Source organism: Lemur catta, chromosome 1, assembly GCF_020740605.2.
Source record: "Lemur catta isolate mLemCat1 chromosome 1, mLemCat1.pri, whole genome shotgun sequence".
Taxonomy (NCBI): Eukaryota; Metazoa; Chordata; class Mammalia; order Primates; family Lemuridae; genus Lemur; species Lemur catta.
Genome location: NC_059128.1, coordinates 174868948 through 174886160, shown reverse-complemented (window position 1 = coordinate 174886160; position 17213 = coordinate 174868948). Strand labels below are relative to the sequence as shown.

The following is a 17213-nucleotide window of genomic DNA, read 5'->3' as shown; positions in this document are numbered from 1 at the left end:
CCAGCTCCATAAAGTACCAGATGAGCTGGCCACCTCTGTCTTAAATGTGAATTCTGGGGTAGCCAGGTGAGACTCCAATTCTTAAAACCACATCCAATCAGTGTTGGGGGCAGAAATCAAATGGAAATTTCTCCACAAGCCAGAGTGGAGAGTTAGTACGCAGGAGCAAAGTTACTTCTCAGAGCCCAGTTCTCTGACACACTGTCAAGGAAATGACCTCTAAACGCCTGTTGTCAAAACCACCATGAGCTAACAGAGGGCATCTGGGTCTGGGTGGCACTTCCTCTAACCAGAAGGCCACCAAAAGCCAAGACTCACTCCATGTGAGTGACAGCAGCATTTTTCTCTAGAACTGTTTTCTCTCAAAACAGCTTAAGCCAAATGTAACACTCCATATGGCACAAATACATTTCATCTGCATATGGTAGGCAGCAAAGATCCCTGGAAAACTGTTGATCCCATTGCATGTCCAAAGGGAAAAGTTCTAATGACAATGGTAGGAGGAGAGGTAATAGAAGTAATATTATTGCTGTTAGGGCACTCTGCAGCGCATAGGTGCAGTGCCTCCAAACCCAGAGTCCTTCGGGAGACCAGATACCATTCTTCTCTGCATCATTTGGACAAGCGGTTTTTCAGAGGAATCACTAAAATGAAGATTACTAGGTCCCACCCAAGGAGGTCACGTTGAAGGGCCCAAGAATCTGCATTTTAACAAACACAAGAGGAGATGCTGATACAGGTGGTCAGGTGATCACAGTTGGAGAAATCCTGGCTATTCTGCATTTAGATCTGAAGATGTGATCAGATGACCTCTCAGGTTTCCCCTCCAGACTCAGGATTCCGGTATGTCCCCTGGCTTATCTTGTGTCCGTTTGCCCTACTTAAACTCACTGCTTTGGTATCCTAAAACTATCTTCTTTCCTTTAACCTTTCCAGCAAACGCTGCTGCCCTTTCTCTGTCCCTGATTGTCGAGATCTAAGAAGCCAAATAGAACATTTGATAGGTAGATCCTGTAGATGTCACTGCTAAAACCAACTCCAATACAAATAGGATAGAGTAAGCATACCATTTTATCAGCTTTTAATCTGCCCTCTTTCTTAATACCTAATCACTCTTGACCAGAGTTTCCTAACTCGAGTCTCTCAGGGAATATGGATAGGTTTCAGGGTATCCGGTAACTCTTTGAAATGTCATGTAGAATTGTATGCAAATGATGAGAATGCAGGCATTTTTTTCAGAGATACAAGGCCATGGCCAGGGAAAATTATGAACCATGGCTCCAGGTATCATCTGACTCACCTAGCTGTGATACGGGAAGTTCATTTTGATGATTCTAAGCTATATTATTTGAATCATGGACAGTTCCTAGTCATCACAGGCAGCTGTACAGAGTACAATATTAAAAAATGTAACTAGACCATGTTCCTCGTATTAGTTAGTAATGTGCTATATACCTACTAATCACCCAGGACAGAAGATCAAATAAAATATAGCTCCTGGAAGACTCGGGGAAGACGGCAGTAGCATCAACAGCATAGACTTTTCAATCTCTCCAAATCCTTACATAAAGACAGGTAGGAAAATTAGATTAAAAAAAACCAAAAACCCATAAACAAATTTATAAGAAAACTAGGGGCAAGTTTTCCTCACAAACCCCAAATTACAAGCGGATAAAGACAAACCACCACTGCATAAGTGTCTGTGCAGAAGGAAAAAGCAATTGAGTAGCATCTGATGGACAGGAAAATAGGAGAATCCTTAAATAGCCAATAGTATTCCCTAGAAAGTACAGCTGGGATGTTGTTTAAAACATACCTAAAATTAGAGTTGTGGGGAAGGGGGTACCACCCCTTCTCTAACCGGAGTAACTAGAGGATCCCAGTAAGGAAGACTGCAGGGCTGGAGCAGTCAAGACCCTTGACAGCTCTCAAAATGGATCCCCTGGGGCTCCCTACAAGGACAGAGCCCTACACTAAGGAGAAACTGCCTGGGATGGAATCATAGAGACAATGAAGACGAAGGAAAGACAAGGTCCAGATCCCTTGGGGGAGGAAAACAGGGCAGGAAAGCTCTGAATGAAACCCACTATGGTTCACACTATATAAAAACAACAGAAGAGAGAACTTTGAAGTTGAAAAGCTTTCCTGAACTCTGCCACGGTCTATAAGTTAAACTAATTTCACATAAAAATGAACAACAGGAAAGAATAGAGGTCAAACCCCATACGACATTATTATAAGAAAAAAAAAGAATAAGGAACACAATAACATCCCTACAGACAATGAAAGCATACTGGAAAGACATGCCCATAAAATAGATCAAAACTGCAACATTAAACAAGTTAAAAGACATTAAGAGAATGATACAAGACATGAAAGAACAACATCAATCAGAAACACTCAAACTTGGGAAATTTAAAATAAAAGAAAAAAGCATTTCAGAATCAAGACTAAATTAGAATACAAAAGCAAATAAACACAATGGGTAATACCTTAAGAGAAATAGCAGGTGAAAACGAAAACTGTTAAATCTAAAAGGTAAAAAGAATTCAAGAGAAAGTGACAATATTGAAGAAAAGAAGATTGAACATCTAGAAAATAGGAGTTCCTGAAGAAAAGCAAAGCAAGGAAAAAGAACAAATACTAATTCAAGAGAACTTTCCTGAAATAACATAGTTGGAACTGTGAGAGTCAGTCGGTTGTTAAACATTTACCAGCACTCCACTATATATAGCAATCCTTAGTGTCCAGAGTGTGGTTTTGAAATCCCATTTCTCATTTTAAAAAACTTTGGAGAAATGTTGGTTGAGGGTCTGAGACAGGAAATATACAAGATGAGCCTAGAAGCCTAGAACAACTTGTACAGATAAGAGAGAAGCTATCAAAAATACTGCTGTCATGTCAGTAGAGTTCAGGAGCCAATTTGAAGAAACTCCCACTGACCAAAGATGGGTCAATGTGACCATAAATAGTGATAATATTGCAACCAAATACATTTAAATTCATTGCTTTACAATGATATTTGAAGAATCAGGAGAGGGGAGACAGTCCACTTCCATCCACCCTAGGACAAGTTCTGCTGCCCTGCCATGAGCTGCTGTGAGACCAAGGTATAAACAGACTGCACTCCCCACAGCTACTTGGCTGCCCTGCTCTCCCCAGGGGAGCCACGCCCTCCCTGGTGGCAATCACATGCCTAGTGCCATTCTGAGAGTTTAGCAGCTGGGGGCCTGCATTGCACCTCTGAGCCAGGCTGGGGCTGCCAGAGCTGCCACTGGGCTGAGGAGGGAGAGGGGAGACCAGGCTCTCCCACACTCTCTCATGCTCTCCTAGTACAAATTCCACCACCATTACTATGGGCTGCTGTAAGACAAAGGCATGAGCAAATTACTCTCCCCACAGCCACCTGCCCCACTGTTCCAGCTGAAAGGAGACCTCTACCCTTCCTGGTGGCAGGCCCACAGAGCACCTAACACAGCCCATGCCTAAGCATTCCATCAGTGGCCTGGCAAACACCCCACCTCTCCCTATCACAGCCAGCACCTGAAGGCACAATCAGAGGGCCTGAGGACAAGTCTGCTGGCCTGAATCCGACCCCCAGTATTCAAGTGCACCATCCACAGGCCTGGAAATTGCCCAGTACGTCATTGGCACCTTATCATTCCTGCCAGGGTCTGAGGTCAGACTACCCCAACCTACTAATGCCACCATAGCTGACACTCACCTGCATGTGCCACCAACAGGCCAGGGGACTGGCCCACTGAACCTGTCACAGCAACTACCCTCATCAACACAGACCACTTGGGTTCCAGTGGGTTGCTCCACCACTGCTACTGCCATTACCCACATCATACAAGCTGCCCAAGGGCCCGAGAACCCACCCACCTGTCCAGACCACTGCTGCCACTACCAGCATTTGAGCAAGCTACCTGGAGGCCCAAAAGCAAGAGTCAACCCTCCAGGACCCACTAATACTGGTGGCCAGTGTAAGCCACTCTGGGGCCCCAAAACAGGTATATTCAGTCTACCACTGCCACCACTGGGGCTCAAAGACTGGCCCACCTGGCTTCCTAGTCCCCAGCAATACTTTAACACGGCCTCCACTAATAACTGTACTGTAAGAAACTAAGGAAATCAGATGCCAGTGATACTGCTGAAGAAACCGTACAGACATCATACTTCTGCAGGCACCCAAAAATCAAAGACAAAGCACCCTACCCAACTAATAACATATGTACATCTTCAGGAAAAATTCTTCCACTATGAAAGCAACTTTAAAAACTTGGAAGCAGTGACTATTACATGAGATGTGCAGATATCAATGTAAGGACACAAAATATGAAAAAGCAAGGAAATATGACACTGGAGGAACATAATTCCCCAGCAACAGATCCTAATCAAAAAGAAATTTATGAAATCCCAGATCAATAATTCAAAATACTGATTTTAAAGAAAAGAAGCCTAGTGAGATACAATAGAATTCTAAAAAATATAAAAGAAATCAGGAAAACAATCCAAGATATAAATGAGAAATTTACCAAAGATGTTTTTTAAAAGAGTGAAATAGAAATTCTGAGACTGAAGACATTTTTTGAAGGAAATACAAAATACATTTGAAAGCTTTAACAATAGACTAGATCAGGCTAAAGAAAATCTCAGGGCTTGAAAATTAACATTTTGAATAACCTAATCATACAAAAATAAAGAAAAAAATTTTTTAAATGAGCAAAGCTTTCATGACATGTGGGACAACATAAAGCAACTGAATATACAAATGCACCCAAAGGTGCAGAGAAAGTGAAAGGGCTAGAAAAATCTAATGAAACAGATAAAATTTCCCAAGTCTAGAAGACATTTAAATATTCAGATACAGGAAAAGTACCACAATCCCCAGGCAGACACAATGCAAGATGGTTTTCTCCATAGCATACCATAATCAGACTGTCTAAAGTCAGACAAAGACTGAATCCTAAAAACCAACAAGAGAAAAGCACCTTGTCACCTAACAAAGGAAAACTCATCAGACTAACAGTGAATTTTTCAGAATAAACCTTATAAGGTAAGAAAATAGGATGATATATTCAAAATGATAAAGAAAAAAAAGAAACCCTGCCAGACTAGAATACCATATCCAGCAAAATTAACCTTCACAAATGAATGAGAAATAAAGTCTTTGCCAGACAAGCAAATGCTGAGGGAATTTGTTACCATTACACCAGTCCTACAAGAAATGCTCAAGGAAGTTCTAAAGCTGGATATGAAAAAATGATTTATCATAAAAATACGTAAAAACCATAAAACTCACAAAGACTAAAAAGGACTCAAATGGTACCACTATAGAAATTTACCAAACCACAATGACAAATGAGAAAAAAAAAGAACAAAGAGTACATAAAACAAGAAAACTAACAACGACAGGAACAAAACCTCACATATCAATCATGAAAATAAATGAACTAAATTCTCCACTTAAAAATATAAAATAGCTGAATGGATTTTAGAAATATGATCCAACTATATCCTGTTTACAAGAAACTCACCTTACCAGTAAAGACACACAGAGGCTGAAAGTAAAGGGATGAAAAAAGATATTTCACACAAATAGAAACCAAAAGCAAGAAGAAGTAGCTATGTTTATATCAACAAAGTTAAGCAGTCAAGCATAGTTAAAAATAAAAAGGATAAAGAAGGTCATTATATAATGTGATAAAGGGATCGATCAAGAGACTATAACAATTATAAATATATATGTATCCAACACTGTGAGCACCCAGATTCATTCAGCAAATATTACTAGATCTAAAAAGAGAGATGGACTGCAATACAATAGATGCTTCAACACCCCACTCTTAGTATTAGACAGATCAACTAGACAGAAAAATCAAAGAAACATTGGACTGTAGACCAAATGGAGTTACATATTTATAGAATAGCCTATCTAACAACTACAGAATATATATTATTTTCACCAGCACATGGAATATTTTCCAGGATAGACCATATGTTAGGCCACAAAACAAGTCTCAATAAGTTTTTTTTTTTAATTGAAATAATAACAAGTATCTTCTCAGACCATGATAAAACTAGAAATCAATACCAAGAACTCCAGAAACTATACAAATACATGGAAATTAAACAACATGCTCCTGAATGACCATTGGGTCAATGAAGAAATTCAGGTGGAAATCAAAAAATTTCCGGAAACAAATGAAAATGGAAACACAACATACCAAAATCTGTGGGATTCAGCAAAAGCAGTGCCAAGAGGAAAGTTTACAGCAATAAATGTCTAAATCAAAAAAGTAGAAAGATTACAAATTGCCAATCTAACAATGCCCCTAAATGAGCTAGAAAAGCAAGAACCAAACCCAGAATTAGAAGAAATAAAGATCAAAGTAGAACTAAATGAAGACTAAAACAATTAAAAAAAAAGACAAAATGCAAAGTTGGTTCTTCAAAAAGATAAAAGTGATAAACCTCTAGACTAACCAATCTGTCTCCTTAAGAGTAGTAAGGACCAAATCATTATCTTTAAAGCAGATAAATACATGAAATGAATCAAGCATTTATCTTGCCTTTCCTGTATCAACTGTATCACTGAATATCCCAAATAGAATAAATGAGAAGTGTCTCTTTATAAAAGTATTCTACCTAATAAAAGATTGAAATTTCACAATTTTGCAATCCTCAATGAACAAATAGCTGTAAGTATTACATATCTGTGGCTGCTAAGATCACACAAAGACAACTAGATAGGATGTGCCTTCTTTCATCTTGCTAGAGAGATAAAACAGAACCTGAATCTGATCCAATCTCTGGATCCAGCTAGAAATTTACAGGAAATACCAAGGACATGGGACCATGCTGAGCTACACATGAGTTTGCAATCAGCAAAATCCAAACTATGGAAAACTTCACAGGTAAAACAGCACAGGTTCTTCAGCAGACAAATTGTAAAGAAATTATAAGGGTAGAGGAGGAGCCTATACATTAAAAGACTTTTTTATTTTTTAATGGATAAGACCAAACTGTGGTGTGTAGGAATATACATCTGGGAAATAAAATTATAATATAAACTCAAGGAAGTGATTAGTATAAAAATCAAGATAGTAGTTCCTTGTGGTAGGAGAGATCTGTGATTAGGATAAGATACCTGGATGGGACCAGGGGGTGGGTGACAAAATTCTGTTTCTTGGCCTGTGTGTTGTCCTTGCCTTAGAATGATTCATTAAGCCATACATTGAATTTGTGAGGTTCACTGTATCCCTATTTTTCACAACAACAAAATTTTGTAAAATATAATCAAATTCTTGCCCTCAAGGGGCTCAGAATCTAAAAAGGGAGCTGGAGATGTAAACAGTTTCAAGACAATGTAATAAACGCTCTCAGAAAGTATGCACGCATTGCTATGGAACCAGTGTAGAGCTGAAGCAATTCAGCATGGCAGGTCCCAGATGGCTGCTGGGAGGGACACACTCGCCTGGCCTTCAAGGGACAGCCATTGTCCACATGGACGTGTGAGCAGCAGAGCTTAGAGACCACTCTAAGGGGAGTTGTGTCACAGTCACATTTTGCTGGCTTACTTCAGGCAGCCCTATGCACACACCAGTGTTTATTCTGGCACTGGCTGCTTCCTTTATGCCCCTGCAGTTGTCTAGAGCAATTTCCTTTAAGACAGCAGAGGTTAGGATTGTCAACCAAAGGAGCATGTTCGCCCATTTATGTGAATAAATAGAGTTTCTCTGCCCTTTCCTCATTTTAAAACCAGAACTTCATGGATAGTCTGGGAAAAGGTGCCATCGTGATAGCTTTTTCTTAAAACAGAGTGGCTGCTGTAGGACAGGATCCTACAGCCAGCCACATTCGCTACAAGCACTCAGATTAGAACTGGAATTCCTCCCTGAATTATCTGAGCAGAGAGAAGAGAGGGAGGGAAGAGCTTAAAGGGGGCTTCTTGGCTGGACTCTTAAAGCCTTCCTCTGGTATGAACCCTAAATGCTGAAATGGCTCATCACATACCTAACCAAGAAGGCAAGACAGTGAATGTCCAATTACAGAATCTGACATATCCAAAGGGAAGATGGAGAATACAACTTATTAGGCCACATTTCCTGAGAAACAAAACATAAAGGGATGTGATTTGTGTATTAGAATCAAAGAGTGATGGGGTGTGTATGATTTTGGGTGTCCTCTGCTAGCTCTGCTCCTGCAGGAACATATGCACTTGGAGAGCAAGGTTGATGTCCAATCCAGTATGCACTTATCCTTCCCACCCACCTGGCACTGATCCCTGGCCATCTCTGGTAGTTAAGCTGTCATTGGAAGCTAAAAAGCATTCTGGAAATGGAGGTAAAAATAAATTATAAAGGGATTGAAAAGCCATTTGTTTACACATTTCTTGATATGTAAAATGGGACTGTAGTACCCACCTACAGGTGTGAAGAGAAAATAAGACATATGGAACTGCTTTATACATGAAAGCATGGGGAGGAGAGTATTATACAGAGAGAAAATGTGCTTGACTTGTTTATACAACTGTATTGACAAGAATTTTATCCTTATAATAAGATCATTTATCAAGTCTATACAAGAAAACACATGCAAATGCTCCCAGTAAGTAAAAGTCTTCCTCCACAAGTTGAGACGTGCTACTTCATTAATCCACTCCCTGGTGTAACAGCAAGCATTCATCTTGCTAAGCCAAGTATCTGTCCCATCCCTCAGACAAGATGGAACAATTGGCAGAGGCCACTACGTAGGTCTGGGTTTAGGGACAAATTGGCTTATCTTGTACTTATCCTCACCCTAAAAATGATGGATTTATGGACAAGAGGCCATGGTCTTTTTTTCTTACTGTTTGAGATTTGACTCAGAGAGAGCAACACTCCAGAGACAGATCACTGTGTTCCAAACTTACTTGATCAGTTCCCTGGGTGCTTGCTAAAAATAGAGTTTCAGGTCACTTCCCAGATCTGCTGAATCAGGATCTCCAGGGGAGTTCTTTGAAATCTGAATTTTTAACAAACGTCCTGGATGGTTTTTATGATAAGACAAATTTAGAGAAACCCAGGATATAACAGCTCCATGGAGATCTCAAACCAAAGACTTAAAGGCAACCAAGGAAAAGGGATATCTTAGTCTGCTTGGGCTGCAGTAATAAAATACCATAGATTAGGTGACTTTAAACAAAAGAAATTTGTTTTCTCAGTTCTGTAAGCAGGAAGTCAGAATATGGCACCAACATGGTCAGGTTTCAGTGAGGGCTCTCTTCCTGGCTTATAGATGGTCATGTTCTTGCTATGACCTCACATGACCTCTTCTTTGTGCAAGGTGAGGGTGGGGGAAGCAAGAAGGAGAGCACAAGCATGAAAATTCCAATGTCTCTTATAAGGGCACTAATCCCATTCATAAGGTCCCCATCCTGATGACCTCATCTAACCTTAATTGCCTCCCAAAGGCCCCATCTCTAAATATCACCACGTTGGGCACTCGGGCTTCAACATATGAATTCGGGGGTGAAGGAGACACAAACTTTCAGCCCATACAGGGGGCAATGATATTTAGTCCCCTCAAAGGGGCATGTGTTCATTTGTGAAGTTGAATTTTTTCTTGGGGTTTTTGCTTCTCACCAACTCATACAAGGAATAGGCTTTAACAAGCTATGCACCCATTGGTTCTGGCAACTTATAATGGAAAAAACATGATGATTTCAAATAGTCAAAATAACAGAAGAGAAATCAACGTTACCAGGTATTTTGGATGTTAGTTCAGTTAAGCACTAAATTTAGCTCTGGACCTGCTGATAGCTCAGACCAAAAGAGGAAAAATACATTTGCTAATTGTCTTTTCTGTTTCACACATGTTAAATTCTGGGTAAAGTTCCAGCTTTTACTTACATCTCCTGAACCAAACTGCTATTTCCAAACTTATGCTCTTTATAGAAGAGAAAAGTCATTGGGTTTTTTTCCCCCAGAGCTTCACATTTTGTTTCAGCGCATTTCTAGCTTATTAGAGAAACAAAACTAGTCATACTAAAAATATCCAATGGGGAACCTCCCTCCCCAAACATATACTAGAACCTGATGAGAAAAATAACATTTTGCAAAATCTGCAGTTGGGTTGTTTTTTTGTGTGTGTGCAGATCAAAAGAATTTTCTTACTTTTTAATAATTCAGATAACCTTGGAAATCCAGCTACTTTCCAGACATTGCTCAGCAATGAAGAACTCAGAAAGTCACTAATTCCTTAATTTCAAATCAATTATCCAATTAGGTACATTACTCAGTGTGTCTATAACAGAAGACAGCTCAGAGTGATAGAAGAGTCTCTGGTTTCAGGCCCAGCTCTGCCATAGAATAATTGATGGTTTCCATTGAGCAACTTCTGAGTCTGTTGTCATTAATTCAACAACTCTTTCCTTGAGTATCTAAAAGGGCCAAGCACTGTATCCAGGTGAAGAAGATAGCTTTGTCCTTAAGGAGTCCAGAAAAGGGAGTTTTCCATTCTGTACTGTAATTGTTACCTTCCTTGTGTGGGTGCTTTTGGTCTGTTCCTCACTAGTTTGGCGCACAAAACAAAAATGTGAGTGTACAAAGAAATGAATGGGTGGGTGAATGAAACACAATGACTGTTTTTCAGCCACCTTATTTTATGCCATTCCACTCTTCTTGTGATCTCCTTTGTCTAATAACTTAGGCCCAAGTGGTACATCTTCAGTTTGACCTCTCTTTAGCCCTTTATCCTCAGGAAAACCTATTTCTTGGCTGTAATCTGCCTCTTTTCATTCTTCTCTGGCATGGTTACTCAGAATCTACTTCCATCCCTGGTCCCACCCCTAAATATTTTCTACACCATAAATTCAACAAACATCCATTGAACACATGATATCTGGCAAGCACTGGGCAAACCAAGATGTTGGAGAACACAGACTCCACTTCCCACCTTCTGTGGCTGTGGGTGGTGCCTCGTGTCCCAGTCATGGCCACAGAAGGCATGCCTCATTTCTTTGTCTCAGAGCTGCTGAGATACCAGGACAAGCAAAATGGCATCACGTGATTCCCAGAAGTATTACATCCATAAGATCTACCCCAACCTCATGCTAGCCCCCCATACAAAAATTTTTAACAAAAATTTCTATTTGGGGTATAAGGACTGCCTTAAGGTTTCTATCCACTTAATAGCCTATGAATCCCACATGCTACACCAATCCCTGGTGTGCCACACTCGTCTCCACCTCCAGTATCATTTCCCCACCATTATTTGAACAATGACTGAGACACCAGTTTCTCTAGGTAACATTACTAGGAAAATAAATTTTAAAGATAAAAATAAGTAACATTTGAATGCCACATCAAAGTTTAAAATCACTTCTACATATGCTATTTCAGTCAATCTTCACAACAAAGCTTGAGGCTGAGAGGGTAAGTGACTAGATCGCAGGACATAGGTGATCAGTAAAGTGGCAGAGCTGGGATTTATGCCCAGATCATAGAGTCAAAGTCCTAGAGGCTATCCAGAGGGGGCCACGGACTCCCCTGTTTGGTTTAGCCCTCATATGTACAAAAAGCTACACATTTAGACTGTAAGTGTTTGTTCCAATAGCATTATACAGTAGTTCCCCTTATCCACAGGGAATATGTACCAAGACTCCCAGTGGATGCCTGAAACCTCAGATAGCACCGAACCCTATATATACTATGTCGTTTTGATCTGATAACCAAGACAGCTACTAAGTGACTAATGGGCAGGTGGCATCTGCAGCATGGATATGCTGGACAAAGGGACAACTCACATCCCAGGAGGGACAGAGTGGATAACATGAGCTTTTATCAGGCTATTCAGAAGGGTGCACAATTTAGAACTTATGAATTATTTCTGGAACTTTCCATTTAACATTTTCAGACTGTAGTTGACCAGATAACTAAAACCGTGGAAAGTGAAACCACAGATAAAGAAGGAATACTATACGTAGATCTAAAGAGATACCACCTCAGGGTTAAGGAAAAAAAAGTTCTTTATGAAAGTAAAATACAAGTTTAGAATTGTATAATGTTTTGGCATTTTTTTCAGTATACTGAGAAGCTCAGCGGAAGTTGCCCAGGCCTCTCTCAAACTCTTGAGGTTTGACAATTTATTTTTTTTTGATGTGACATCTCTAAAACTTGTTTCCTTGCTATCACCTTTTCTTATGGAAATAAAGTTGGCTGATTTTCCTTGATTTACACTCCAGTTGTACACACATCTACCTTACCTCCCTAAAAAACATCTTCATGACCTATGCATACCACAAACCCTAACAAGATCACATGTCCTCACAGGCCCCAGCCTGAAACAGTCCGTAGCTCACTAGCAGGGATGAGATCTGTATGTTTTGCTGTAATATCTAAAGAACTCAGCTAGTTGCAATGCATGATTCTGCCCTGATAAATTATCTTCTTCTAAGGGTGATGTTGGTGCGTTCAAGTAGCAAAGGAATATTTAAAATCATATCTTTAAGCCTCAATTCCTTCATCCATAAAATGAAGGAAATAACATTCTAATGAAAATAAATGGAAGACCAAGTGCTCTTCAGATTAGTAGATACACTTGCAAGATGCTACAGCAAACGCCAGGCTCTGGACTTTAATATCTTCCCTGGTCCCTAGCTGGGCACAACAGCTGCCCATCGGAAAGGAAGAATCAACTTTTCCATTTGCAGTTGGAAGTGCAGACCCTCCTAAGCAGCTTCCTAGTCATTCTCCTAGCATCACGACTAGGCTACGTTCATGCACATCCCCTGCCTTGTGACTGCTTTGGTGGTGAATGATTCTAGCCGGAGGCAACAAGACTCCTGGACTCCTTTGGGCTGCATCTTCCTTCTGTGCCCACTCAGGGCATCATGGGAACGACACGGGAACTGTCCAGCTACGGACAGGCTCCAGCAGAGCTTCTCACACCCTGAGTCCCTGGCGGCAGCTGTAGATCTTCACAAGCCAACCAATGTTAACTGCTTTCCAGTTTTCCCCTTTCCATATTTATTATAGCTTTTCAGAAATTTGATGAGGTGAAATATTCTCCAGCAGAGGAAATGATATAAAGCTTAAAAGTCATTTGTGATGGAATGGTGAAATAATTCCACTACTTTTCTTTGAGAAAAAAAAATGAGGCAACCTGAGGAAGCCTCTGGGGATTTCATTATTGATAGATTGGAGGGAAACATAATGGCTTTAGATGAACAGGTTTTTCTTTTAACTTGTTAGAGCACTTTGGGATGAAGAGATAAGAAAGACAGGTGCTAGACAATAGGATAAATCTGGCACCAGCTTATTTACATAATTTTGTGTAGAAATGCATTGAAGTATGAAGTATAAAGTGACTGTGTTGAATAGTGGAAATAAAGTATTTTGGAAAACAATCTGTGTTCACCACTCAGCTCTAAAATAACTGAACATTTTATGAAATACCTCCTTTGTGAAAATTACTAGTGGTTTAAGCTATGTGTGCAGTTTCAAAAAAACAATCTTTTATGCAGTTGTTTAAGGAATTCTTAAGAATGCATTCTCTAAACAGATGAGACATTGAATGGGGGATGGGAAAAGGACATTTACACCTGACACAGCGTGGTCCGCTCACCATTTCTTCATGATTAAAGGCTAAATCAGGAAGGCTGGAAGTGTGTGTAGGAAAGATTATAAACAGCAATTTTTGCAAGGCAACTTGCTTCCTAAATGAAGGAGTAGGGGATTTAAAGATGAACATAACTGTCTCTTCCACAGCATGCAAAGGCTTGTGCTGTGTACAATTCCTAAATCCTAACTTCCTTTTGACAAGTATTCCTTAACAGGCCTTCCAGATACCTGAAACCAATTTTAACCCACTCTGGTCCTCCGCTGACCACAACGTTACCTGAATGGTGTGGTCCAATTTCCAGGCTGCTCACTAGTCCTCAGGCCTATGGGGTAAGTAAATAGCCCACGTGGGACAGGCTTGGTGAATATTGATGAGCCCAGAAAGCTCAAGCCTATTACTGCCAGTCTTCAAGAGGAAGCATTTTAAAAATTCACTGCACCAAGAAGCATTTCTCTTGTCAGTTGTTGCTGATGTTGGTTTATTCTTTCAAACATGCAATTTTTATTGTTAAACACTTTTAACCATAAAATGACCTTAGAACATGTAAAAGTAGTAAATGTGTCCTCACAAACTGCTGTGTTTCGAGATTTTTGAATATTAGGCCTATGTTTTATGGCTCAAGGAATGAAACAAAAAATGCTGAGAAGCAATTAGAATCATTACCAACAAATCAGAGTGTCAGGGAATTGGAGAAGAACAAGAGTCTTAAAGTTGCAAGTACCCTTAGAGGTTGTCCAGCTGGCCACCCCTTACATAAACAGAGAAAACTCATCCCAGACATGTTCAGGGCACAGCAGCTTGAGGCAGTGGTTCTCAGTGTGGTCTCCAGACCGGCAGCCTCAGCATGACCTGGGGACTTGTTAGAAATGCACCTTCTCAGGCCCCACCTGAGGTCTGAGCTTTCACAGCTGTGTTTACCAAGCCCCCCGCAGGCTCCCGGTGCCAGCCAAGGCTGGGCACCTCTCCCGCTGCTGCAAGGTCACTTAGCCAGGGCCCGTTCTACAAGTAACTCTGGGTGGCCTTCCCAAAGCCGATGGAAGAAGAGTTGAGATCTTAATTCTTTCTTTCAAGGGAAGCTCTGTAGGAGGAAAACTATTATTGGCCAGATCTAGTTAGTTTCCAGCATTATCCACTATAGTGACTTCCAACCATTTCTAGCCCTGTGACTCTCATCTCCCAAGAAACATGCCGAGAGGACACACATTTGAGGTGAAATATAACAGAAACTGTTTTGAGAATTTTGTGATAGGCAGGAGTGTTACAAAAGTAACATGAAGAATCCCTCCTAACTCCTCTCAGCCTTCCATTTTACTGTCTAAAGCCAAGGAGGCACTTAGCATGTGCTCTCTAATGCCTCTTAGGTCTAGAGACCCCCATGGCTGTGTACAGTGTCAAGTCTTCAGTGTTGACTCAAGGAAACTTCAGCCAAGGCAAGACAGGATAGGTACCAAAAAGGGAAATATCCTAATTTTCTTACATTGTAGGACTATTGTTTTCTGCCTTATCATGAAGTGATCTCTCTCTCTCTCCAAAACTAGGAACGTCTAAAAGGAGATGATGTGGAATGCATTGTCAACCAGGACGAACTGGCCATGAATTACCAGGAGCAAGCCCCCTCGCCCTGCAGTCCTCCTGCGACGCTGGGTCTGGACCAGAAAGCTTCACCCCAGGCTCCAAGCAAGGAAAACATTTATGAGGGAGATCTCGGCCTAGGAGGCTATGAACTCAAGCTTGAGCAAACTCCGGGTCAATCCCAGTTGAATTAATTGGCACAAAGAGTGCAGATGTAATCACAAGTAATGCAAGGCTCACTGAGGAGCATAAGCCAAGCTGATGAGGCAGCATAGGGGAGAGGCTGGAAGTGTATTAAGAGCATAAATTGGAGAGAATCAAAGCCTTGTCTCATATATCCTCTGGTGCCTGAAGAAATGAGAATTTATTATCATCCCTCAATATTATGCAACTGAGTTTAGTTTTTTGACAGCTGCCATTTCTATTGCTGGATCGCCTGGGGCGTGGGTGGGGAAGTCAGGGGTCCAGCTGCTGGGAGGGTGGGACAGTGGTGCTGGGTCTACAGGGGGTTTCTGCTCTGCATGCAGCTCTCCGGGGCTTTCACTTAGATTTTGGATTTTGTTCCCTTTATTAGGGAAAGTTTAAAAATAAGGGTTTCTAAGACTAAACATTTTCCTCCTAAGCTGAAGGGAATGTCCAGTTACTAAGTGATAAGTTTTATGTTTTGGGGACTTGACACCCACTTGCTCTCAGTGATCCCAGGGCTATGTGCAGAGCCCGGAGAAGCGTTCAGTGCCCTCCACTGATGGCCTCAGAACCCACACCAAGTTGGGGAACCTACTGTTCTTGTTGGCATCCTTTCCACACTACTTCTCCCACTAGTCCAAGGGGTTGCGTATAGCTGGGTGTGTTCTGCTGCAAAAGGCAGTGCCACTTTCCAGTTTGGTAGGACCCCTTTCAGGGAAAACAGGCTCCACCTACCCAAAACCATGTTTTACTGAAAAATGAGCTTTTTGTCCTTTGCTTGCATGTGAGTCACTTCTTGGCTCTATAGCAGATCCCCCGTATGCTGGGTAATAAGATTCCATAGCACGTGTTGTCCTCCACATGGCAGGAGGCCATGCGGGAGCCTGACCTCCCCAGCTCCCCACCCCACCCTCTTCTAGCACTCACAGCTGATTAGCAGCCAGGAACAGGGTAAGAGGAACAGGGCTGACCACGCATGGTTCATGCTGAGGAGCCAAGGGCAGGGCCTCAGGACTCCAACAAGGTGTGGCTCACGGCATACATTCCAGAGATCGACATGATAGCTTCTAATTCAGCTGCATGACCTGTGCCTTTTAAGCCATAAGATACCTCAAGCCTAGCTTCTCTTATAAATACAGATGTTAATATTATATTCCGAAAAGCAGGCTCCAGTCTTAGGTGTGCAGGGTATGACGAGTCTGCTTTTGAGGGAGATAGGGAATGAGACCTTCCTCACGCCCAAGCTTGAAAGTAACGAACGCTTTGCTGATCACTTATTAGGCCTTAAACATTTACTGTGGTGGTGTCAGGCACACTACTATATGCAATTTTCTTGCTTTCCAAACAGTAGAATCTGGGCACATTGTTTTATATTCAACTAAGTGTAATTTTGTCATTTCAGGTAAATATGGCAAGTGGTGAAGCATGAAGTTTTCTAATTTGACTTAATCCTAATAAAATTTTGTTATAAAGTATAATTGTGTTGGCTAATGCTTTGTTTAAAGGCATTTTCTCTGTCCAGGTAATTGGCAGTTCTAAGCTCTTGTACTCAGAATGGTGGATGAAGCAGGTACTGAAAGCTGACATGAGGGAGATGCAAGGGTCCTGGGGCCCAGGAACAGCCATGGTGGCTGGCACGACAAGTCAAGGAAGGAACGAAGAGATGGTGTTGGGCTGGGAAGATGTCCCACAGGAGGGAAACCTGAATCAAGCAGTGGCACAGCCTCCTCCTTTCCCACTGGGGGCAACTAGAATTCACAAAGAGCTACAAAAATAGGGAGAGGAGATATGGAGGAGAAAGGCAAAAGATAAGGATTCATCTTATTTTTGCCTCCATCATTCAAAAG

At 41.2% G+C, this 17213-nt stretch overlaps 1 protein-coding gene across 1 annotated transcript in view; it reads left to right on the top strand.

Moving 5' to 3' along the window:
• The window catches only part of SLC9A9 (solute carrier family 9 member A9), a 530362-nt gene extending 513521 nt beyond the window's left edge, over positions 1–16841 (top strand). Inside the window, exons 15-16 of the mRNA XM_045539403.1 lie at positions 13832–13937; positions 15147–16841. Coding sequence (XP_045395359.1) covers positions 13832–13937; positions 15147–15374 — 334 coding nt within the window. The 3' untranslated portion in view covers positions 15375–16841. The remainder of the gene's footprint in view (positions 1–13831; positions 13938–15146) is intronic.
• Positions 16842–17213: the final 372 nt, after the last annotated feature.